At 47.0% G+C, this 24,097-nt stretch overlaps 2 protein-coding genes across 9 annotated transcripts in view; both read right to left on the reverse strand.

Annotated features, from left to right (window-relative positions):
• The window catches only part of SEC31B (SEC31 homolog B, COPII coat complex component), a 277,304-nt gene extending 264,749 nt beyond the window's left edge, over positions 1 to 12,555 (reverse strand). For 2 of the 8 annotated variants that reach the window (XM_030203524.1, XM_030203514.1), the window contains exon 1: positions 12,266 to 12,354. The gene's annotated coding sequence lies outside the window, so the exon portion shown is untranslated. Of the gene's footprint in view, positions 1 to 77; positions 184 to 7,753; positions 7,759 to 11,259; positions 11,323 to 12,265; positions 12,379 to 12,506 lie in introns of those variants that run through there. The other 6 variants (XM_030203517.1, XM_030203518.1, XM_030203516.1 and 3 more) reach the window with 6 other exon arrangements.
• Positions 12,556 to 20,124: 7,569 nt separating this feature from the next.
• Positions 20,125 to 24,097, reverse strand: part of SGPL1 (sphingosine-1-phosphate lyase 1) — a 332,112-nt gene continuing 328,139 nt past the window's right edge. The window contains exon 13 of the mRNA XM_030203525.1: positions 20,125 to 22,564. Within this exon, the coding sequence (XP_030059385.1) occupies positions 22,424 to 22,564 (141 nt within the window). The 3' untranslated portion in view covers positions 20,125 to 22,423. The remainder of the gene's footprint in view (positions 22,565 to 24,097) is intronic.

Genomic DNA, 24,097 nt, shown 5'->3' on the forward strand with positions numbered 1-24,097 from the left:
AACAAACATTTATATGCAGCAATTGAGAACCTAAGAAGTCTGGCAATCATGCTAGAGGCAAAAGGCATCATACTAACCTAGGGGTACTTTCACCAAGTTGTGGTAAAAAGGGCCCTGCGGTAGCGGCGCGGACTGTTTTCCCCGTGCTCCAGGGCTCTTTTTACGGCAGCGGGTAAAAAGCTCCTAAAAATAAAATGGCCATGTGTGACGAAACAGTGGGTTTCTAAGCCTATAAACAGTATTATTTTACTGATGACATGTATTTCTCCTAATTGGCTAGCAGACGGTGATTGGTTGTTTTTTTTTTGTTGTTGTTGTTGTTGTTAAAGCTGTACCAGAAATGACAGTTTCTTCTTCCCCCTAAAAGACGTTAGCTTAAGCTGTGTGGTAATTTTTTAGTTTCAGATAAAGGAGTGGAAACAGAAGGTTCTCTTTTCCTGAGAACCTGTGAACAGTTAGACTTCATAACCTCTGAGCAGCTATATCTTGTTCCTGAACTCCCCAAGTACTATTTAGGTAGTAGATAAATGTTTTTTATATTTGATCCATATTCAGTTATCTGAACTGCTATTGCCTGTTCTTTTTCATCTGTTTAATATGGTTCACTGTTCTACTATGACAATAAACCTCATTAATTTACTGACTCTGCTTGTCTGGTGTAATGGAATAGAATTTTAAGATTGTTTTTCAACCCTGTCTGGATCGACCAGTGCACTTGGAGTCTGTATTGTTGATTAGAAGTAATTCTGTTTCATTCATTGTTTAAGTGCTATCTTAAAGGATTGCTTTTCTACCCTGCTTTTTGTCCGATGATACCCTCTGAAATCTTGTTTTTCTGACCGAAAGTAACTTTCCTTGTGCATACAAAAATAAGTTGGAATGTGGAAGATAAGGCATGTCTCTAGCCAATTCAGTTTGTGCAGGAGAGAAACAGGATATGCTCAAAGCCCAAGAGGGGAGCCACCTGGCCAGTGGTTTGTTTACTTGGGCCGGAAGCATGTGACTGCATCCTCATGTACATTCTGTAATTTTCCCTTAGAGGCGTTCCTGTGACTTCCCATAGCTCTGGACATGGGCTTGGAACCTAATAAAAGGGAGGGCTTGTCACAGCACAGTGGGGTTCATCTGTGAGCAACGTACGGGCTGCGCAGAAATCTATTCCTGGTCCAAAAAGCTCCTAGCTCTTTCGATAACAAGAGCTTGGATGAGAGATCAGTGATGTTCCTGGTCCAGAAAGCTCCTAGCTCTTTCGCTGTGTGTGTGTTGGGCCCTCCTCAGCTGATGATGACAAGAGCTTGGATGATGGAGATCAGTGAAGATTGTATGTATGTAATTATTGTTTCTTTCCTGGTCAAAGAACTCTTTGCATTGCTTAGATGTAGGGGCCAGTGATGTAATAATTGTCTTAACCATTGTGTTTGCTTCTTTTCCTGGTCTGAGAGATGTAGAGATCAGTGATGTAACCATTGTTTTCATATAGCTAATTACTGTATATGTGCTAACCAGTATATATATGTATATATTAACCAATTGTAGAATCTAGCTTCCTCTAATAAAGGTTTCATATACTCATTACAAATCCAACAGAATCCACGGTAATTATTGGGTAGTCTGTGTTAGTGAGACAGGCTGTAAATCCATAGCAGATCATCTGGACAGACTAAGAATCCTGGTGGTTTGTGTGTTGGGTCTGCGAGTGATTTCTAGGAACTGTGGGACCACTGGGAGTGTGGCCCCAGTAACCAAGAAATCACCGGGGATAACTTGAGAGCAGGAGACTCACCCAGAGGCGTTTGGGATTCAGTTGGTGGGAGGAGGGCAATAGCGTAGAGCACATGCCCAGGTGCAGGTAGACCCTCCTTAAGCGGCTGCAGGGTTAGCCTAAGGCGGGTGGCTAGGCGTTTCGCCACACCATACAGTAAGACTACTCTTACCTCATGGCCATGCGGCAGGAAACACATACCGCCACACACTGAAGTGGCAGTAAGGGCTCCCACGGTAACCTGGCAGAGCGAAGATACTTACCTGTAGCAGGTATTCTCCAAGGACAGCAGGCTGAATATTCTCATAGGTGGGTCGACGTCAACGTTGGCCCGGGAACCGGCATTTTGTAAAAGCAAAAACAACTTTACCAGAGCCTTGGGGTGCGCGTGCACTGTGCATGCGCAGACCGATTTCCCACCCATCGCGTAAGCGCGTACCTCAGTTAAGTCTAAAAGCATAAAGAAATAAACAACTCCAAGGGGAGGTGGGCGGGATTGTGAGAATATTCAGCCTGCTGTCCTTGGAGAATACCTGCTACAGGTATGTATCTTTGCTTTCTCCGAGGACAAGCAGGCTGAGATATTCTCACAGATGGGGTACCCCTAGCATCCAGGCTCACCCAAAATAAAAAAAACATTGGTCAACTGGGCCTCGCAACGGCGAGGACATAAAGCGAATGCTACATACCTGTAGAAGGTATTCTCCGAGGACAGCAGGCTGATTGTTCTCACTGATGGGTGACGTCCACGGCAGCCCCTCCAATCGGAAACTTCACTAGCAAAGTCCTTTGCTAGCCCTCGCGCGCACGGCGCATGCGCGGCCGTCTTCCCGCCCGAAACCGGCTCGAGCCGGCCAGTCCAGTATGTAGCAAGACAATACACTTCAAGGGAAGACACAACTCCAAAGGGGAGGCGGGCGGGTTTGTGAGAACAATCAGCCTGCTGTCCTCGGAGAATACCTTCTACAGGTATGTAGCATTCGCTTTCTCCGAGGACAAGCAGGCTGCTTGTTCTCACTGATGGGGTATCCCTAGCCCCCAGGCTCACTCAAAACAACAACCATGGTCAATTGGGCCTCGCAACGGCGAGGACATAACAGAGATTGACCTAAAAAATTTACCAACTAACTGAGAGTGTAGCCTGGAACAGAACAAACAGGGCCCTCGGGGGGTGGAGTTGGATCCTAAAGCCCAAACAGGTTCTGAAGAACTGACTGCCCGAACCGACTGTCGCGTCGGGTATCCTGCTGCAGGCAGTAATGAGATGTGAATGTGTGGACAGATGACCACGTCGCAGCTTTGCAAATTTCTTCAATGGAGGCTGACTTCAAGTGGGCTACCGACGCAGCCATGGCTCTAACATTATGAGCCGTGACATGACCCTCAAGAGCCAGCCCCGCCTGGGCGTAAGTGAAGGAAATGCAATCTGCTAGCCAATTGGAGATGGTGCGTTTCCCTACAGCCACTCCCCTCCTATTGGGGTCAAAAGAAACAAACAATTGGGCGGACTGTCTGTGGGGCTGTGTCCGCTCCAGATAGAAGGCCAATGCTCTCTTGCAGTCCAATGTGTGCAGCTGACGTTCAGCAGGGCAGGAATGAGGACGGGGAAAGAATGTTGGCAAGACAATTGACTGGTTCAGATGGAACTCCGACACAACCTTTGGCAGAAACTTAGGGTGAGTGCGGAGGACTACTCTGTTATGATGAAATTTGGTGTAAGGGGCCTGGGCTACCAAGGCCTGAAGCTCACTGACTCTACGAGCTGAAGTAACTGCCACCAAGAAAATTACCTTCCAGGTCAAGTACTTCAGATGGCAGGAGTTCAGTGGCTCAAATGGAGGTTTCATCAGCTGGGTGAGAACGACATTGAGATCCCATGACACTGTAGGAGGTTTGACAGGGGGCTTTGACAGAAGCAAACCTCTCATGAAGCGAACAACTAAAGGCTGTCCTGAGATCGGCTTACCTTCCACTTGGTCATGGTATGCACTGATTGCACTAAGGTGAACCCTTACGGAGTTGGTCTTGAGACCAGACTCAGACAAGTGCAGAAGGTATTCAAGCAGGGTCTGTGTAGGACAAGAGCGAGGGTCTAGGGCCTTGCTCTCACACCAGACGGCAAACCTCCTCCAATGAAAGAAGTAGCTTCTCTTAGTGGAGTCTTTTCTGGAAGCAAGCAAGATGCGGGAGACACACTCCGTCAGACCCAAAGAGGCAAAGTCTACGCCTTCAACATCCAGGCCGTGAGAGCCAGAGACTGGAGGTTGGGATGCAGAAGAGCCCCTTCGTCCTGCGTGATGAGGGTCGGAAAACACTCCAATCTCCACAGTTCTTCGGAGGATAATTCCAGAAGAAGAGGGAACCAGATCTGACGCGGCCAAAAAGGAGCAATCAGAATCATGGTGCCTCGGTCTTGCTTGAGTTTCAGCAAAGTCTTCCCCACCAGAGGGATGGGAGGATAAGCATACAGCAGACCTTCCCCCCAATCCAGGAGGAAGGCATCCGACGCCAGTCTGCCGTGGGCCTGAAGCCTGGAACAGAACTGAGGGATTTTGTGGTTCACTTGAGATGCGAAGAGATCCACCAGGGGGGTGCCCCACGCCTGGAAGATCTGTCGCACTACACGGGAATTGAGCGACCACTCGTGAGGTTGCATAATCCTGCTCAACCTGTCGGCCAGACTGTTGTTTACGCCTGCCAGATATGTGGCTTGGAGCACCATGCCTTGACGGCGAGCCCAGAGCCACATGCTGACGGCTTCCTGACACAGGGGGCGAGATCCGGTGCCCCCCTGCTTGTTGACATAGTACATGGCAACCTGATTGTCTGTCTGAATTTGGATAATTTGGTGGGACAGCCGATCTCTGAAAGCCTTCAGAGCGTTCCAGATCGCTCGCAACTCCAGAAGATTGATCTGTAGATCGCGTTCTTGGAGGGACCAGCTTCCTTGGGTGTGAAGCCCATCGACATGAGCTCCCCATCCCAGGAGAGACGCATCCGTGGTCAGCACTTTTTGTGGCTGAGGAATTTGGAAGGGACGTCCCAGAGTCAAATTGGAGCAAATCGTCCACCACAACAGGGATTCGAGAAAACTCGTGGACAGGTGGATCACGTCCTCTAGACCCCCAGCGGCCTGATACCACTGGGAGGCTAGGGTCCATTGAGCAGATCTCATGTGAAGGCGGGCCATGGGAGTCACATGAACTGTGGAGGCCATGTGGCCCAGCAATCTCAACATCTGCCGAGCTGTGATCTGCTGGGACGCTCGCACCCGCGAGACGAGGGACAACAGGTTGTTGGCCCTCGTCTCTGGGAGATAGGCACGAGCCGTTCGAGAATCCAGCAGGGCTCCGATGAATTCGAGTTTCTGCACTGGGAGAAGGTGGGACTTTGGGTAATTTATCACAAACCCCAGTAGCTCCAGGAGGCGAATAGTCATCTGCATGGACTGCAGGGCTCCTGCCTCGGATGTGTTCTTCACCAGCCAATCGTCGAGATATGGGAACACGTGCACCCCCAGCCTGCGAAGCGCCGCTGCGACCACAGCTAGGCATTTTGTGAACACCCTGGGCGCAGAGGCGAGCCCAAAGGGTAGCACACAGTACTGGAAGTGGCGTGTGCCCAACTGAAATCGCAGATACTGTCTGTGAGCTGGCAGTATCGGGATGTGTGTGTAGGCATCCTTCAAGTCCAGAGAGCATAGCCAATCGTTTTGCTGAATCATGGGGAGAAGGGTGCCCAGGGAAAGCATCCTGAACTTTTCTCTTACGAGATATTTGTTCAGGGCCCTTAGGTCTAGGATGGGACGCATCTCCCCTGTTTTCTTTTCCACAAGGAAGTACCTGGAATAGAATCCCAGCCCTTCTTGCCCGGATGGCACGGGCTCGACCGCATTGGCGCTGAGAAGGGCGGAGAGTTCCTCTGCAAGTACCTGCTTGTGCTGGAAGCTGTAGGACTGAGCTCCCGGTGGACAATTTGGGGGTTTTGATGCCAAATTGAGGGTGTATCCTTGCCGGACTATTTGGAGAACCCACTGATCGGAGGTTATGAGAGGCCACCTTTGGTGAAAAGCTTTTAACCTCCCTCCGACTGGCAGGTCGCCCGGCACTGACACTTGGATGTCGGCTATGCTCTGCTGGAGCCAGTCAAAAGCTCGCCCCTTGCTTTTGCTGGGGAGCCGCGGGGCCTTGCTGAGGCGCACGCTGCTGACGAGAGCGAGCGCGCTGGGGCTTAGCCTGGGCCGCAGGCTGTCGGGAAGGAGGATTGTACCTACGCTTGCCAGAAGTATAGGGAACAGCCTTCCTTCCCCCGAAAAATCGTCTACCTGTAGAGGTAGAAGCTGAAGGCTGCCGGCGGGCGAACTTGTCGAATGCGGTGTCCCGCTGGTGGAGAGACTCTACCACCTGTTCGACTTTTTCGCCAAAAATGTTATCCGCACGGCAAGGCGAGTCCGCAATCCGCTGCTGGATTCTATTCTCCAGGTCGGCGGCACGCAGCCATGAGAGCCTGCGCATCACCACACCTTGAGCAGCGGCCCTGGACGCAACATCAAAAGTGTCATAAACTCCTCTGGCCAGGAATTTTCTGCACGCCTTCAGCTGCCTGACCACCTCCTGAAAAGGCTTGGCTTGCTCAGGGGGAAGAGCATCAACCAAGCCCGCCAACTGCCGCACATTGTTCCGCATGTGGATGCTCGTGTAGAGCTGGTAAGACTGGATCTTGGACACGAGCATAGAGGAATGGTAGGCCTTCCTCCCAAAGGAGTCTAAGGTTCTAGCGTCCTTGCCCGGGGGCGCCGAAGCATGTTCCCTAGAACTCTTAGCCTTCTTTAGGGCCAGATCCACAACTCCAGAGTCATGAGGCAACTGGGTGCGCATCAGCTCTGGGTCCCCATGGATCCGGTACTGGGACTCGATCTTCTTGGGGATGTGGGGATTAGTTAGAGGTTTTGTCCAGTTCGCAAGCAATGTCTTCTTTAGGACATGGTGCAAGGGAACAGTGGACGCTTCCTTAGGTGGAGAAGGATAGTCCAGGAGCTCAAACATTTCAGCCCTGGGCTCGTCCTCCACAACCACCGGGAAGGGGATGGCCGTAGACATCTCCCGGACAAAGGAAGCGAAAGACAGACTCTCGGGAGGAGAAAGCTGTCTTTCAGGAGAGGGAGTGGGATCAGAAGGAAGACCCTCAGACTCCTCGTCAGAGAAATATCTGGGATCTTCTTCTTCTTCCCACGAGGCCTCACCCTCGGTGTCAGACACAAGTTCACGGACCTGCGTCTGCAACCGGGCCCGGCTCGACTCCGTGGAGCCACGTCCACGATGGGGGCGTCGAGAGGTAGACTCCCTCGCCCGCATCGGCGAAGCTCCCTCCGCCGACGTAGTCGGGGAGCCCCTCCTGGGAGGTGGCCGCAGTCGGTACCGCCACGCTGGTACCGACGTCGGGGACCTCACCCCGGGCGATGGGCCAGCCGGCGCCACGCTCGACGGTACCGGAGGCGCAAGCACCGCCGGTACCGGAGGGGTAGGGCGCAACAGCTCCCCCAGAATCTCTGGTGAGAACGGCCCGGAGGCTCTCGTTCAGAGCGGCTGCAGAGAAAGGCATGGAGGTCGATGCAGGCGTCGACGTCAGTACCTGTTCCGGGCGTGGAGGCTGTTCCGGGCTGTCCAGAGCGGAGCGCATCGACACCTCCTGAACAGAGGGTGAGCGGTCCTCTCGGTGCCGATGCCTGCTGGGTGCCGACTCCCTCGGCGACCCAGAGCTCTCGGTGCCGACACGGGGAGGAGACCGGTGTCGATGCTTCTTCGATTTCTTCCGAAGCATGTCACCGGAGCTCCCCGGCACCGACGAGGAGGACGTCGAATCCATCCGTCGCTTCCTCGGGGCCGAGACCGAAGGTCGATCTCGGGGGGGCTGTACCGCAGGAGCCCTCAGGGTAGGAGGAGACCCACCCGAGGGCTCACCGCCACCAGCAGGGGAATGGACAGCCCTCACCTGCACTCCACTCGATGCACCACCGTCCGACGACATCAGCAGACGAGGTCCTGGTACCACCGACGTTGATGCAGCTATCCGATGTCTCGGCGCCGATGCAGAGGCCCGATGCCTCGATGCAAGGGCGGCCGAGGAAGATGGTCTGGACGCTGACGACGTCGATGCACTCGAAGATCCCGGTGCCGATGCCGACGAAGCGCCCGAGAACAACACGTTCCACTGGGCTAGTCTCGCTACCTGAGTCCGCCTTTGAAGCAGGGAACACAGACTGCAGTTCTGAGGGCGGTGCTCGGCCCCCAGACACTGAAGACACGACGAGTGTCGATCAGTGAGCGAGATAACCCGGGCGCACTGGGTGCACTTCTTGAAGCCGCTGGAAGGCTTCGATGTCATGGGCGGAAAATCATGCCGGCGAAATCAAAAGCCGAAATGGCGAAAATTGAAGCACCAAAATTTAGAGGGAGAAAAATCTCGACCGAGGCCGAAAAGAGGCCTACCCCGACGACGAAAGAAAACTTACCGGGGCAAAAAGCTGGAAGTACGGGGAGGATTAACACGAAACCCGCGGGGGGTTTCCGGAGCACTTCCCGAGTTAAAGTAAAGCTTTCCCGAAGGAAAAAACACGCTCAAAAATAATTTGGACGCGCGAGGTCGACTTTCCGGGGCTCGACACGGCGAAAACACGACCGTACCGAGTGCGGACAAAAGAAGACTGGCCGGCTCGAGCCGGTTTCGGGCGGGAAGACGGCCGCGCATGCGCGGTGCGCGCGGGCGCGCGAGGGCTAGCAAAGGACTTTGCTAGTGAAGTTTCCGATTGGAGGGGCTGCCGTGGACGTCACCCATCAGTGAGAACAAGCAGCCTGCTTGTCCTCGGAGAACATAGATTAACCTGAAACTACATACAACTAAGAGAGTGCAGCCTGAATAAAATGGGCCTAAGGGGGAGGAATTGGATTGTAAACCCAAACAAATTCTGTAGCACAGAATGTCGCGTCGGGTATCCTGCTCAAGGCAGTAGTGTGATGTGAATGTGTGGACTGAAGACCACACTGGAGCTTTGCAAATCTCTTCAATAGAGGCTGACTTCAAGCGAGCCACTGATGCAGCCATGGCTCTGACATTATGAGCCGTGACATGGCCCTCTAGAGTCAGACTAGCTTGGGCATAAGCGAAGGAAATGCAATCTGCAATCTGCTAGCCAACTGGAGATTGTGCATTTTCTGATGGCGACTCCCCTCCTGTTGGGATCAAAAGCTACAAATAACTGGGCGGACTGTCTGTAGGGCTTCGACCGCTCCACGTAAAAGGCCAATGCTCTCTTGCAGTCCAAGGTGTGCAAGCTGCTTTCGCCAGGGTGGGCATAAGGACGGGGGAAAAATGTTGGCAAGACAATCGACTGGTTAAGATGGAACTTCAATACCACCTTCAGAAGGAACTCAGGGTGCGTGCGGAGGACTATTCTGTTGTGATGAAACTTAGTATAAGTGCATCCACCACTAGGGCCTGAAGCTCACTGACCCTACGAGCTGAAGTAACAGCCACCAAGAAAATGACCTTCCAGGTCAAGTACTTCAGATGGCAGGAATTCAGTGGCTCAAAAGGAGCTTTCATCAGCTGGGTGAGAATGACGTTGAGATCCCATGACACTGGCGGAGGTATGACAGGGGGGGATTTGACAAAAGCAAACCTCTCATGACGCGAACAACTAAAGGCTGTCCAGAGATAGGCTTTACACGGCGATGATAAGCACCAATTGCACTGAGGTGAACCTTACGGAGTTGGTCTTGAGACCAGACTCTGACAAGTGTAGAAGGTATTCAAGCAGGGTCTGTGTAGGACGAGAGAGAGAATCTAGGGCCTTGCTGTCACACCAGACGGCAAACCTCCTCCATATGAAAGAATAACACCTCTTCGTGGAATCTTTCCTGGAAGCAAGCAAGACCCGGGAGACACCCTCTGAAAGCCCCAAGGAGGCGAATTCTGAGTTCTCAACATCCAGGCCGTGAGACTGGAGGCTGGGATGTAGAAGCGACCCCTCGTTCTGAGTGATGAACCGTGTTTTCCAACACTCCAATCTCCACGGTTCTTCGGAGGACAGCTTCAGAAGAAGAGGGAAGCAAATCTGACATGGCCAGTAGGGAGCAATCAGGGTCATGGTTCCGAGGTCTTCCTTGAGTTTCAGCAAAGTCTTTCCCACCAAAGGTATGGGAGGATACGCATACCGAAGGCCTGTTCCCCAATGTAGGAGAAAGGCATCTGAAGCTAGTCTGTCGTGGGCCTGAAGCCTGGAACAGAACTGAGGGACCTTGTGATTGACCTGAGTGGCAAAAAGATCCACCGAAGGGGTGCCCCATGCTCGAAGATCTTGCGGGCAACGCCCATAATCAACGACCACTCGTGAGGTTGCATTACCTTGTTCAGCCTGTTGGCCAGACTGTTGTTTACACCTGCCAGATAAGTGGCTTAGAGAAACATGCCGTTACGGCATACCCAAAGCCACATATGGACAGCTTCCTGACACAGAGGGCGAGGTTCGGTGCTCCACCAATTCAATCCACCCTTTCACTAAGATATAATTTGTACCCCAGTATGACAGTATCCCACTGATTATTCTCCTTTCACCAGGTCTCAGAGATGCCCATTATATCTAATTTTTCATTTAGTGCAACATATTCTAACTCTCCCATCTTATTTCTTAGGCTTCTGGCATTCGCATATAAACATTTCAAACTATATTGTTCCTATATACATCTTGCTCAGCAGTTGGCAGTGTTAATATGCAATCTTTTGTCTGTTTTTTTATTTTAAAGACACCTGGAGGCTTATTTTCAAAGCACTTAGACATACAAAGTTTCACAGTAATCTATGGAACTTTGTAAGTCTAAGTGCTTTGAAAATGAGCCCCCTGGTCTACTATGGTCTCTACTGCAACCTCACTATCGAGATACCCTATCGTCCCTGTTTTGGTGATATCTATGAAAGATACCTTGTTTCGAACTATTAACTTCTGAACTGTTAGCCTTCCCCCAGGTTCTAGTTAAAGGCTGCTCTATTTCTTTTTTAAATGCCGATGCCAGCAGCCTGGTCCCACCCTGGTTAAGATGGAGCCATCATTCCAGAATAGGCTCCCTCTTCCCCAGAATGTTGCCCAGTTCCTTACAAATCTAAAACCCTCCTCCCTGCACCATTGCCTCATTCAAGCATTTGAGACTCCGGAACTCTGCCTGTCTCTTGGGCCCTGTGTGTGAAATGGGGAGCACTTCAGAAAATGCCCTAGAGGTTCTGGATTTGAGCTTTCTATCTAAAAGACTAATTTGGCTTCCAGAACCACCTCTCTCCCACATTTTCTTACGTCATTGGTACCCACATGTACAAAGACAACCGGCTACTCCCCAGCACAATCTAAAATCCTATCTAGGTGATGCGTAAGGTCCGCCACCTTCGCACCAGGCAGGCAAGTGACCAGGCAATCCTCACGTCCACCAGTCGCCCAGCTATCGACATACCTAATAATTGAATCACCAACTACAACAGCCATCCTAACCCTTCCATCCTGGGCAGAGGCATCCTTAGTGCGAGAGAATATTGCATCCCTTGAGGGGCTGGTCCTGGCTACAGGACTAATTCCAGTTGCACCAGGGTGATGCTCTTCTTTAATCTATCACCTAAGCGGGCATGAAAAAAAAATTAAAGGTCATTAGAACTAAACTAACTTAATTTTGTTGTAATTGCAACCAGCATACTACATAGTAACACAGTAACATAGTAGATGACGGCAGAAAAAGACCTGCACGGTCCATCCAGTCTGCCCAACAATTTAAACTGCTGCTTTTTGTGTATAACTTACCTTGATTTGTATCTGTCAATTTTCAGGGCACAGACCTGTAGAAGTCTGCCCAGCACTAGCCCCACCTCCCACCACAGGTTCCGCCACCCAATCTCGGCTAAGCTTCTGAGGATCCCTTCCTTCTGAACAGGATTCCTTTATGTTTATCCCACTAGTCTCTAAGATTAGAAATGCTAAATAGTAGTAGTAGTAGTAACTAAGTGTGCACTGTTTCTTAAACTAGTGCACAACCGTACAGTTGTTAGCTCTTATAATCCTTATTTATGAGTAAAACCATTTTTAATTTATATTTTCAACTATCAACACAGAGGAGAAACGCAATACAAGTCAGCAAACAACAGAACCACAATAAAACAATAAACTGATCACAAAGGTCAGCACAACTATGTGATCTTCCCCACTGACTTTTCCATTTTTTATAACAAAAATACAGACCCCTCCACAGCCATACCATACCATATAACCACAGTGAATAACTACATCAGTCACACAAACACAGAGTTACCAAAAGTCACCGATTCTGAACCAGTGTTCTTCTCAGCACCAAGCAATACAGTAATCTCAAATCCCCGATTTCACTGAGAACATACAGGTACGGGACTTTTTTTTTTTTCTGCTTCAGCATCTCTGTATTATCATTTCAGCTCTCCTCCAGTATACATTACCCTAACAATCTTCTTACCACACTCCGTGATGACAATTTCTCTGTTTTCTAGTTTTACCTCCTCTCCTCTCACCCAGGTGGCTCCCCCGCCTGCCCCTCACGCTGTTTTTTTTTTTTTTTTTACTTCTTCCTGTTAGTATGTTAGCGCTTAGCGGCGTTCTTCTTATAAGTGTTCTCCACCTTAGTAGGAAATTAACCTTCTTGTTCCTTGTTGCAGTACGGTTTGTTATTCAGTAGTGTACCTCAGTGTTGCCTGATGGTCAGGTTTCCAGACAAATTGGACTAGTTTGTAAAGTTGGCGGCAGCAAAATTTTGTCGTTGGCGGATTGCTGGGGTGGGGGGGGGGGGGGGGGCTATATTCTCTATTCAAAATTAGTGCTGCTCTTGCTGTCTCTGTGAATTCCAAGCCTCTCCGATAGCTTCTCTGTGACTTCCAAGCCTCATTCTATTTCAAGCCTCGTTCTAGTGTTCCAATAGCATATGAAAGGGGCGGGCGTCCTAGGCCTCCCTACGAAGGAGGTTTACTTGAGAACGGGATGACGTCAAAAAGTTGAAGGCACTTAGGTTAAATTTGAACAGGAGATAGCATGATGTCAAAAAGTTGAAACCACGTATGGGCCCTGTTTTTTTACTAAGCCTTGACAAAAAAGTGGCCTGCAGCAGTGTGTGCATCTTTTGGGGACACGCCAGGCCACTTTTTGCCACATCCTACAAAAAAGGCCACATTTTAATGTGGCCGGAAAATGAACATGGGGCAAAATAAAAACCGGCATACATCCATTTTCAGCCTGAGAACTTACTGCCATCCATTAGTGGTAAGATCTCACATGCTACCAGGGTGATAGGCATGTAGCGCATGTACATGGTCATTTACCACCAGGTAAGCGCCACACACTAGAAAATACCAAGTGCTTTCAACGCACACCAAATTCAGAATTACCACCTAGGGCACACAGTAGCCAGGCTGTAATGTTGATTTGCCACGCGTTGTTGGACATGCGTAGGGCTTTACGCACCTTTGTAAAAGGGCCCCTTAGGTTGGTCTGTTTCCCCTTCCCTGCACAGCTGTTGTTCTGAATACACTGAAATCAAAGTAAACAAACCTATGAGCTGCTGCATCCACGTTCTCATTCTTTAGTGTAGATAGCATTTTTATTTAATCTCACTTATATTTTCAAACATGCCAGCTTATGCAGCATACACCTCTACACAGACGAAGTATAATAACAGAATAATTTTTCATAGGTATGTCATTTGTTATAAATCATAATCAGTGTGTCATTTGAAGGGACTATTTATAGGGACACCCTAGCATGTGTTGTATTCATTTTTCTTTTCTCCTGGTAAAGCACCACTAAAACAGACATCACATTATAAACAGAGCTGCCAAGGGGTTCCAATTTTTTTGAGGGAGACTTTACTACACATCTGTAGCCCCACCCACCCCCTGGCCTGGCTCCACCCACACTATATGGCTTCACCCCATGGCACACCTCAATCCCACAGCCATTTCATAATTTACTAACTAGTCCAATACCCTTTTCAATTAGCTTTCAGAGGCCAAAACCTTCTCCCTCAGGTCAGGTCAGGACAGTTTAATGCTGTTATGGTATCCTCTCCTGCCATGGAAAGAAGTGCTGGTCTCTGAATGCTAATCAAAAATGTTTTAAAATCAGTGAAGGTATCACTTTATTTTCTATTTTATGTTTTATTTGCATTTCTTAAACTTTATTAACACAGCTACCACATTACTTTATCCTAAATTAAAAATGAAATTATTTTATGGACCTTGGTTGTCTTGCCATTTAATTTTTATAATTGTGTTGGTCCCAGTTTCTTGATTCTGCGTTCCTTCTTCTCTCAACTCTCTTGCCAGGGTTTCCTGTCCATTTGTTATCTTTCTCTCCTTTTTCTTTATTTTACTACTACTACTACTACTACTACTACTACTACTTGACATTTCTAAAGCGCTACTAGGGTTACGCAGCGCTGTACAATTTAACATAGAAGGACAGTCCCTGCTCAAAGAAGCTTACAATCTAAAGGACAAATGTACAGTCAGTCAAATAGGGGCAGTCTAGATTTCCTGAAAGGTATAACGGTTAGGTGCCGAAAGCAACATTGAAGAGGTGGGCTTTGAGCAAGGATTTGAAGATGGGTAGGGAGGGGGCTTGGCGTAAGGGCTCAGGAAGTTGATTCCAAGCATAGGGTGAGGTGAGGCAGAATGAGCGGAGTCTGGAGTTGGCGGTGGTGGAGAAGGGTACTGAGAGGAGGGATTTGTCCTGTGAGCGGAGGTTACAGGCGGGAACGTAAGGGGAAATGAGGGTAGAGAGGTAATGAGGGGCTGCAGACTGAGTGCATTTGTAGGTAAGAAGGAGAAGCTTGAACTGTATGCGGTATCTGATTGGAAGCCAGTGAAGTGACCTGAGAAGAGGGGTGATATGAGTATATCGGTTCAGGCGGAATATAAGACGTGCAGCAGAGTTCTGAACAGATTGAAGGGGGGATAGATGGCTAAGTGGGAGGCCAGTAAGGAGTAGGTTGCAGTAGTCAAGGCGAGAGGTAATGAGAGCGTGGATGAGAGTATGGGTGGTGTGCTCAGAGAGGAAAGGGCGAATTTTGCTGATGTTGAAGAGAAAGAAGCGACAGGACTTGGCTATCTGCTGGATATGCGCAGAGGAGAGGGAGGAGTCGAAGATGACTCCGAGGTTGCGGGCAGATGAAACGGGGAGGATGAGGGTGCCATCAACTGAGATAGAGAGTGGAGGAAGAGGAGAAGTGGGTTTTGGTGGAAAGACGATAAGCTCGGTCTTGGACATGTTCAGTTTCAGGTGGCGGTTGGACATCCATGCAGCAATGTCGGATAAGCAGACCGATACCTTGGCCTGGGTCTCCGCGGTGATGTCTGGTGTGGAGAGATATAGCTGGGTGTCATCTGCATAAAGATGATACTGGAAACCATGAGATGAGATCAGTGAGCCCAGGGAAGAGGTGTAGATTGAAAAGAGAAGGGGTCCAAGGACAGATCCCTGGGGAACTCCAACAGAGAGCGGGATGGGGGTGGAGGAAGATCCATGAGAGTGTACTCTGAAGGTGCAGTGGGAGAGATAGGAGGAGAACCAGGAGAGGACAGAACCCTGGAACCCAAATGAGGACAGTGTGGCAAGAAGTAAATCATGATTGACAGTATCAAAAGCAGCGGATAGATCAAGGAGGATGAGGATGGAGTAGTGGCCTCTGGATTTGGCAAGGAACAGGTCATTACAGACTTTAGAGAGTGCCATTTCTGTCGAGTGTATTTATTTTTCTGCCTTTCTCGCTGTCCAGATTTAATTCATTTTTTACTATCCATTCTTTAATCTCCCTCTTTTTACTTCATCTACCCATGGCTTTTCATCTTTTCTGCACTTTTGTTTTCCCTATTCCCCTTCCTCTTATTCTCCAGTCTTTCACCAACTCTATCCTCTCCCCCTTTCCATCCAGTATCTCCCCTTTTTCTCTCTCCATCCTTCCAGTGTCTCCCTCTCCTTCACTCTGCATCCTTCCATCCAGCATCTCCTCTTTCTCTCCTCCCTACCCTATCCAGCACCTTCCCTCTTTTCTCGTCCTATCCTTCCATCCAGTGTCATCCCTCTTTCTCCCCCCATCCTTCCATCTTCTCCCTCCATCTCCCCTTCCTTCTAGCCAGTTCTCTCTCTCTCTGCCCTTTTCCATTCAGCATGTCCTCTCTCTCCCCATCCTTCTAGTCTCTTATCCAGCATCTTCCCTCATTCTGCCACCCTCCTTCTAGCATTTCCCTCTCTCTCCCTCCTGTCTGACCAGCTAGGGTCTCCCCCAGTTTCTCCCCGTGCTGCTCCCTAGCAGCTTCTCTCTCTCCTGCCATTTTCCATGTCCCCTCTTTCTCTCTACATTTTCCCACTCATATCTCTCTATACCTCCTCTTCCATCCAGCGTCTTTCCTCTTTCTGCCCCCTCCTTCTAGCATTTTTCCTCTTTGTCTCACCATCTGACCATCCAGGGTCTCCTTGTTCCCCTTCCTTCTCGCCACCAGCTTCTCTCCTCTGCTCTTTTCCATGTCCCCTCTTTCTCTCATCTCTCTCTCTCTGTACCCGTCTTCCATCCAGCATCCCCACCCTTATTTTTCTCCCCTTTGCTCTCTCCATTTCTCACCTCCTGCCTCCCGCTCGAACACCTTTCCCCCCCTTCTCCTCCCCTTTTAACCCAGTACCCCGTGGTTTCTGGTCGCTGCTGCTGCTGCTCCCGATTCGCAGCAGCGGCCTCTACAAAATAAGAAAAGAATGGCGCCACAGCAGCCTTCAGGCATGCGCTGTCGTCTCTGCCATCCTCTGCCCATGCTGATGCCACTTTCCCATTCCGGAGGCAGAGGACCGACACAACCGACAGCACATGTGGCCCCGCACTTGTTTTTTTTGTTTTGCTGCAGCTGGTCATCAAAGCAGTGGCAGAAGAAATGGAGGCGTGTGTCTCAGTGGGAGACTTTCCTGCTTTGGCAGGAGTGCAGGAGATGACCCGTCAAAGCGGGAGTCTCCTCCTGAATGCTGGAGATTTGGCAGGTATGCCTGACACACCTCAGTCCCATGGCAATTCCAGAAAACACCTTATTTACACCAGTGATAGCAGGGATAGGTAAGAGGAAGTGTTTCAGTGCAGTCTATTTACACTCCTATCCAGCATCTATTCCCCCCCAGTGGCATAACCATGAGGAGACCTCAGCCGCCCCCCCCCCCCCAATCTTGTTTCTCTCCCCATCTCCTATCTAGCATTTTCTATTCTATCCATTATTTCTCATCCCATTCAGCTTCTCATTTCTCTCCCCCTTCAATCCAGTATCTTTTTGCCAATACTTCTCCTGACAAGCAGCAGCAGGCATGGGGCTGCAGTATTCAGGCACACATTGTTGGTTCTGCCCCCTTTGCAGTCAATTCCTATTCTGGGGCAGGGGATTGGCACAGCTGACAGCACTGCAGCCCTGCTGTTTGTTGGAAGAAGCAGCTGCAGTGGTGGTGGCAAGGCAGTGGCTTAGCAAGAGAATTTCCTGCTTTGGCGGGAGATGACTCGCCAAAGTGAGAGACTTGGCAGGTCCATATGGGGAAGGGAAGGGGAGATGCCAGACATGCAGAAGCAGAGAGGGAGGTAAGAAGGTAATTCCAGACTCATAGGGGAAGTGTACTGATTAGTGACACGTACAGTCTCGTGTTCTAGATTTTGTTTAAATTTCCTCGTAGTTTTCTAAGGTTAATGATACAGTGCTTGGGTCCCCAAAAATACTTAAAAAAAAAAAAAAAAAGGAGGTGTCATCTTGGTTTGATTTGTGATGGATGATGTAATGCCTTTGAAAGTTGATTCTTATCTTTAGCACCTGGTCTGTCTCCCCAACATAGCACCATTCGCATGTTTTACACTGAATAATATATACCATATGTATACAAATATAAACCCAGGTATAAACCGAGAAAACAGCTTTCCCCCCACCTAAAAGGGGGAAAACTTAACTAGAATATAAAAATGTGGGTTTATATTCAAGTGTTTCTCTCCAACCCCCCCCCCCCCCCCAATAATATCCCACATTACTTCTTTCCCCCCCTCCCCTGTGGTGACTAGCATTTTCCCTTTACTTTCTTCTCTCAGCTGATGATGTGGGAAAGAGGAGCAAAGTCCCTCAGCTCAGTGATGTCAATGTACCAGCAAAATAGGACATTAAGGGGTGGAGCTGGCAGGCCTTAAGTATGCACAGAGGCTCAAGGTCCATGCATCAGCCAACTGTGCTGCTGTCAGCATCAGCTGGGAGAGTTTCCACCCTGGACTTGGTAATCCAGGGATACCATTGACCTGAGGGACTCACCTTCCTCCTCCAGCGCTCCTTCTTTCCATAGCATCAGCTGGAGGAGGAAGGTAAGGGGAGAAATGCTGGACACTATGGGTCTAGAATATTTAATTTGTTACATTTGTACCCCGCGCTTTCCCACTCATGGCAGGCTCAATGCGGCTTACATGTATAAATCCTAGAGGCAATTTTTGACCCTTTTTGTCAGAACTTTCTCTGTTTATATTCTGGTACATACAGTATTTGAGAAGGAGTCTGAGTAGGATCCCTTTATGTTGAATGTCTTTGCAGGGCAATTTCTCTAAATGGTTTAGTTTTGCACATACCGTGACAGGAATAACCTTTCTCCAAGTCAGGGCATGTGAAGTATGATATCAGTCTCTCAAATTCACTGTTAGTGCTCATGGTAAAACTTACATTGTGCTAAAGAACTTCCTTCTGGCACTCATCCTTTTTTTTTTCTGACAAGCTGTGGGTAACTGTGGGGTCCTCTAATATGTGCCTGCACAATTTACAGCATGATATATTGCAGGGACTTATGTCATTCTCTTCGTTTTGAACTTCTGTTAGGAGTTGCTTTTCAGATTTGGTGGTTGTTGTGTTCCTGGATTGCTTTAAAACTGGCCTTCCAAGACCCTCAAAGTTAAAATGATAGAATGCTTCAACTCCAAGAAGAAAGGACTTAAAAGATCTGGGTTTTGCCATAAAATTATACTGCTTCATCATCATCGGATCACACCATCTATTTTTCCCTGGTCCTCACTCCCCGCACCCCGACCTTTCCCCTTGAGAAAGTCATTAGATGTTTTTGTGTTTCACTTATGAGCTCTGATATTGCCATTTTTTGCTCTTGCTGTCCTGACCTAAGGAAGAAGGTTCTGGCCTTTGAAAGTTAATAAAAAATGTATTTAGTCAAACAAAAAGGGAAAATACAAATAAGTATCTTTGTTTTGTTTTATTTCTGTGTATTAATCTTTAAAGTGGCCTAACATGGCAACACTCTACTTTTGAATATGTAAAAAAAATCCCTAAGTAGTTCCAAACCCTACTCTAAGAAACCACATGCCAGCAAAATCAACCAATAAAATATAAGCAATATTTAAGCAGAGCTAGAGAGGTGAAGAGGACAACAGCCTTTTGAACATAAAAGTCCTTACATTAATACCTTGCTCAAAAGTCTCTATTAAAAAAATAATAAAGTTCCTCTGATAAGATGTCATAGGGATACTGGGGCCAAGTAGGATGACTTAATATAACAGCTAAAGATTTCAGTACCTCACTGCTTTCAGGCATATACATATACATACAAACACACAAATCTGCAAACTGGTACTACAGGTGTTTTTAGTTAGTTCACAAAATATTTTCACTTTCATGATACTGAACAATTTCTTGAATGGCATCTACAGAATTATTCCGTTTAAATTAAAATGTTTTTAAAGAAAAAATATTGCAACACATTAAATAGACACATGTTGCCTATTCATTTGGTAGTATAGTCATCACAGTATATTTTAACTGCTCAAACAACTCAGGAGAGGCACCAATTTAACCAAGGTCCCCATTTCTGATTCTGTTAGCATGATTGAAAAGAGCTGTACCTTCTGCATACAGTGTAACACTAAAAGGTACACACTAATATTAATTATCACCTTATCAATTACACAATCTATTAAAAAAAATCATTATGTGACTATTCTCAAACAGTCATGTTCAGAAAGCACTACCACAAATTACCTCATACCAGTCCATCTTGCCAGTGACATCACAAATACCACACACTGCATGAATCAAGTGTTACAACCCTATGATGCAATTTCTTATGGAGCACCATTGATTGCTTTTTTTTTTTCCTCTAAAGAGTTCACTTTAAAATTTTGGTCATGGGTTTTAATATAACTGTCCCAAATTGCATATTTTACTATTCGGCCAAATGCAAATAATGGGCATTGAGCTTTAACATAACAAATAATAAAAGAAGCAACACGAAATCAGAGATCAAGTGTTTATTTCCGTAGGATTTAGCACAGTAGAGTACCAGATTATTTGTAATCAAATTTAAATCACTATTTGGCCAAATATGAATAATGTTCAATACATTAGAGTGTTCCATTCACAGAATGACAATCTGACTGAACTTTCTCCTTTTCAGGCATGTCTTGATTGTACTGTACTCGAAGCAAGCCATTTTATGTTTTTAGCCCTTCTTTGGAATGTGATGTCTCATCAGCTTCATTTAAAGCATATATATTTTCTCAGGCCTTTGATCCCAGAGTAAGCTGTTCTGTGGAGCAGGGTTACTACCAATACTGGGAAGGTGGGGGGGGGGGGGGGGGGGGGGGGGAGAAACTCTCGTATTCTTTCCTTGCAATTTTCCTTTTCATCCATATTAAAAAAAAATATATATATATATATATATATTGACTAACACAATGTGAAAAGGAGGTATATAAAATATACGAAGTAACATCTCAGTCCGCATCAAGTAATGTGTGACACTCATGATACTTCTCCATACATGGCTGCTCCAAAGGCAACGACTTAAAAGAAAAGTAATCTTTTCAGCAATTATTATTATTAATTTTTTAATTGACTGGGTATTCCTATATGCTGTTTTTACACTGTGCCAGATTTTTAAAATACAAAGCATACAGCTTTCTGTTATAGTTCAGATGAGTGAAGGTGGGAATATAGGAGTTAATTCTATAACTGGGCACCTGGTATGAGCCCATTCCATAAAGGAACATAGGTATCTACTTTCCTTTATAGAATACTACCAAAACAGTGAAAATATGCTCCTATAAGGTAAGGGTGAGAACTTACACCAACCATACAGCTGGCATGTGCTCCAAAGTTCCAGAACTATGCATTTAACTCACAGTATTCTATAAGTTATACCCAAGAGTCTCACCCATGCTCCACCTACTGTATATGGACTTTTACCTGTAGAATATATGCAATATAGCATATGTACTTATTTACAGAATAGTACTTAGATGGAATTTATGAGTTACACAGGCAATAAATGTGTAACTGTTAGCATGTACTTTACAGAATTACCCTCATATGGGGCAATTCTCTAAGTGGGTGCTTCTATTTAGGCATTCCAATACTGCTCAGTGAGAGTCTATTTTATAATGGCACCTAGATCCTATTACAGAACCAGTACCAGCGTGCCTTACATTTAGCTGCTCGCAGATATGCCAGCCATAGACCTGGTGTAACTGCAGCTGCCCAAATGCAGAATGGATGTACCTCTCCCATGCTTCACCCATGTGAACCGCTCCCTCTGTGCACTTACACCAAGCCCTTACTGAATAGCTCTGCATTCAAGGGATGCGTAAATGTGGGCACCCTGATATAGAATTGCCATTATAATGACCAGTGACAAATTAAGACATTCTGGAGTCTAGGATGTACAAGCCTAGGGCTGTATCTTTATTAGCAAATTCCATCAAATCTTCCTCGCTATTTTATGACATAGCAGCACTACTGCATTAGAGGCCAACAGCTTTCTCTTGACGAAGAGAGCATTTCTTATTTTTAGATGACTTCTACTGTGTTAAATATATCTATATTTAAAAGAAAAGTACATTTTCATTATTTTTAAAGATACCTTGAATAGAAATCTAGAAAAATAAAGCTAGTTTTTTGTCATCAGAAATCAACTCTGACTTTCTAGGTTAGTACCATGTGCTTTCTATGACTTTGTAGGTATTTTGTACCAGAAATGACAAGAATATCCACAGAATTCTCTGAGACAATGTAAAGCTATTTAAGCAGAAGAGAAAAGTCAGAATCCTTGGCAGTATGATCATTCAATTTTCTTGTATCCCCTGGACCAGAGCAGACATTTTGTCCTTTGGGTTAACAAATCAATAGTCACAAAATCAGGGAGTCTTAGTGTTCAGTGTTGAACATATAACCAATGCAACAAACCAAAGTCCAGAGCTATAGAGTTAAAAAAAAAAATTCTGAGAACAGCCTCTGGTAACTCAGAGGTTATTCACTGGCTACCTAGAAGAGTTGGCAAGACAGACAACAATTAAAGCTTATTATTTATATATAAAAGATCCTCTTATTGCTCTTCTGATTGGGTTAGATACTGATTCACAGGATTTAACAGTGCAAAAGGCCAATGGAAGGATAGGCTAAAACAGGAGATAACACAGAACGACCAGGATGTCAGGGTCCTGCCTTCTGCATGTTATCACCAAAGGACGAAGTCAGCAGCTTTCAGAGTTCCCTCTTCAAAGGGATGGCCTGGAACAGGACCTCAGCACTGTTAGAATAAGGCACCGAAGGAAAGCAGCATCAGTGGGGTATAGGGGAACCATTCAAGTGCTTATTTCCGGAAACATCATCTGTGTTGTAGAGATAGTCCAAGAAAGCTTGGGAAACCTCAGTCACCATGGATCTGTCAGAAATAGACTGTGCCATGCCATAGATTGCACCCTAGAATTGAAGGAATACAAAAATTACTACACAACAAAGGAAAAGGGAAGCATTATAATAAAGTTCAGTCAAAACTAGCAACACCAGATTCGTGTCCCTCAATAGTGAAGTTACTCACCTGTAGCAGGTGTTATCCAAAGACAGCAGGATACATTCACACAGATGGATAACATCATTCAACAGATCCCAATGTGGGAAACACCCAGCTTCTTTTCCAGACGATTCTGGAAGCCCCACCATGCACATGTTCCACCTCCCCCCTTCCCCCCTACACCATTGCTGCACAGGACCAGCCAATCTATTATTAGATAGGAGGCCCAGGTCCACAAAACGAGTACTTCCTGACACAAGAGGTATAAGCCCATGCCTCCCTGCTTGTTGATGTAGTACATGGCAACCTGGTTGTTGGTCTGGATGACAACAATTTGGGGCACCAACCAATCTCTGAAAGCATTTAGAGCATTTTGCACTGCCTGGAGTTCTAGGAGATTTATGTGCAAATGAGTCTTCTGGAAGGGCCACTGACTGGAATATGAAGCCCATCTCCATGAACTCCCCACCCCAGATTGGAGGCATCTATTGTCAACATCTGCAACTTGGAATGGAAGTCCCTGTATTAAATTGGACCAAATTGTCCACCACAAGAGATACTACTACAAAGGAGAAGTGACAGTGATGACACCCACAAGATTCCCAGTGGCCTTTGACTACTAGGGAAGCAATAGTCCATTGAGCTGTTCTCAAATGGAGATGGGCCAAGGGTGTCACATGGACAGTCAAGGCCATGTGGTCTAACAATCTCAACATCTACTGAGCTGTGATCTGCTGGCTCTGGTGGACCTGCAACACAATGCTGACCAGGGCATCTCATGTTGTTCTGGAGAAAGGCCTAGATTTGAACAGTGTCTAGCAGGGTGCCAATGGACTCTAATCTTTGGACAGGGAGCAGATGGGACTTTGAGTAGTTGATAATGAACCCTAGTAGCTCCAACACCTGAACAGTTCCTGACATGGATTCCAGAGTTCTTCACCAGCCAGTCGTCCAGGTAGGAAAACATATGTACTCCCAGTCTATGTAACGACACCAAATAAAGCTAGAGATTTTGTAAAGGCCCTGGGAGTGAATGTGAGGTCAAAGGGTAGTACACAATATTGGTAGTGTTATTTCCCTACTCAAAATCTGAGATACTTCTTATGACTTGGATGTATCTAAATATGGTTAAAAGCTTCCTTTAAGTCCAGAGAGCACAGCCAATCTTGAACCTGATTAATTGGGAGTGAGCTGCTTAAAGCAACCAACCTGAACTTTTCTTTGGCCTTATAATTGTTCAAGTTCAATTTTTATTTGATATATTGTCTTTCAGATGGACATTCAAGGCGGTTTACATTACAAACAACAGTATAAGTGAAAGCAGGAAAGCCAGAAAGAAGAAAAGTTCATATTGCAAAAAGGTCCAGGATGGGACAGAATCCTCCTGCCTTCTTGGGGACCAGACAGTAATGGTACTTTCTTATAAGTACCTTTCCTTTTTA

Source organism: Microcaecilia unicolor, chromosome 5, assembly GCF_901765095.1.
Source record: "Microcaecilia unicolor chromosome 5, aMicUni1.1, whole genome shotgun sequence".
NCBI lineage: Eukaryota > Metazoa > Chordata > Amphibia > Gymnophiona > Siphonopidae > Microcaecilia > Microcaecilia unicolor.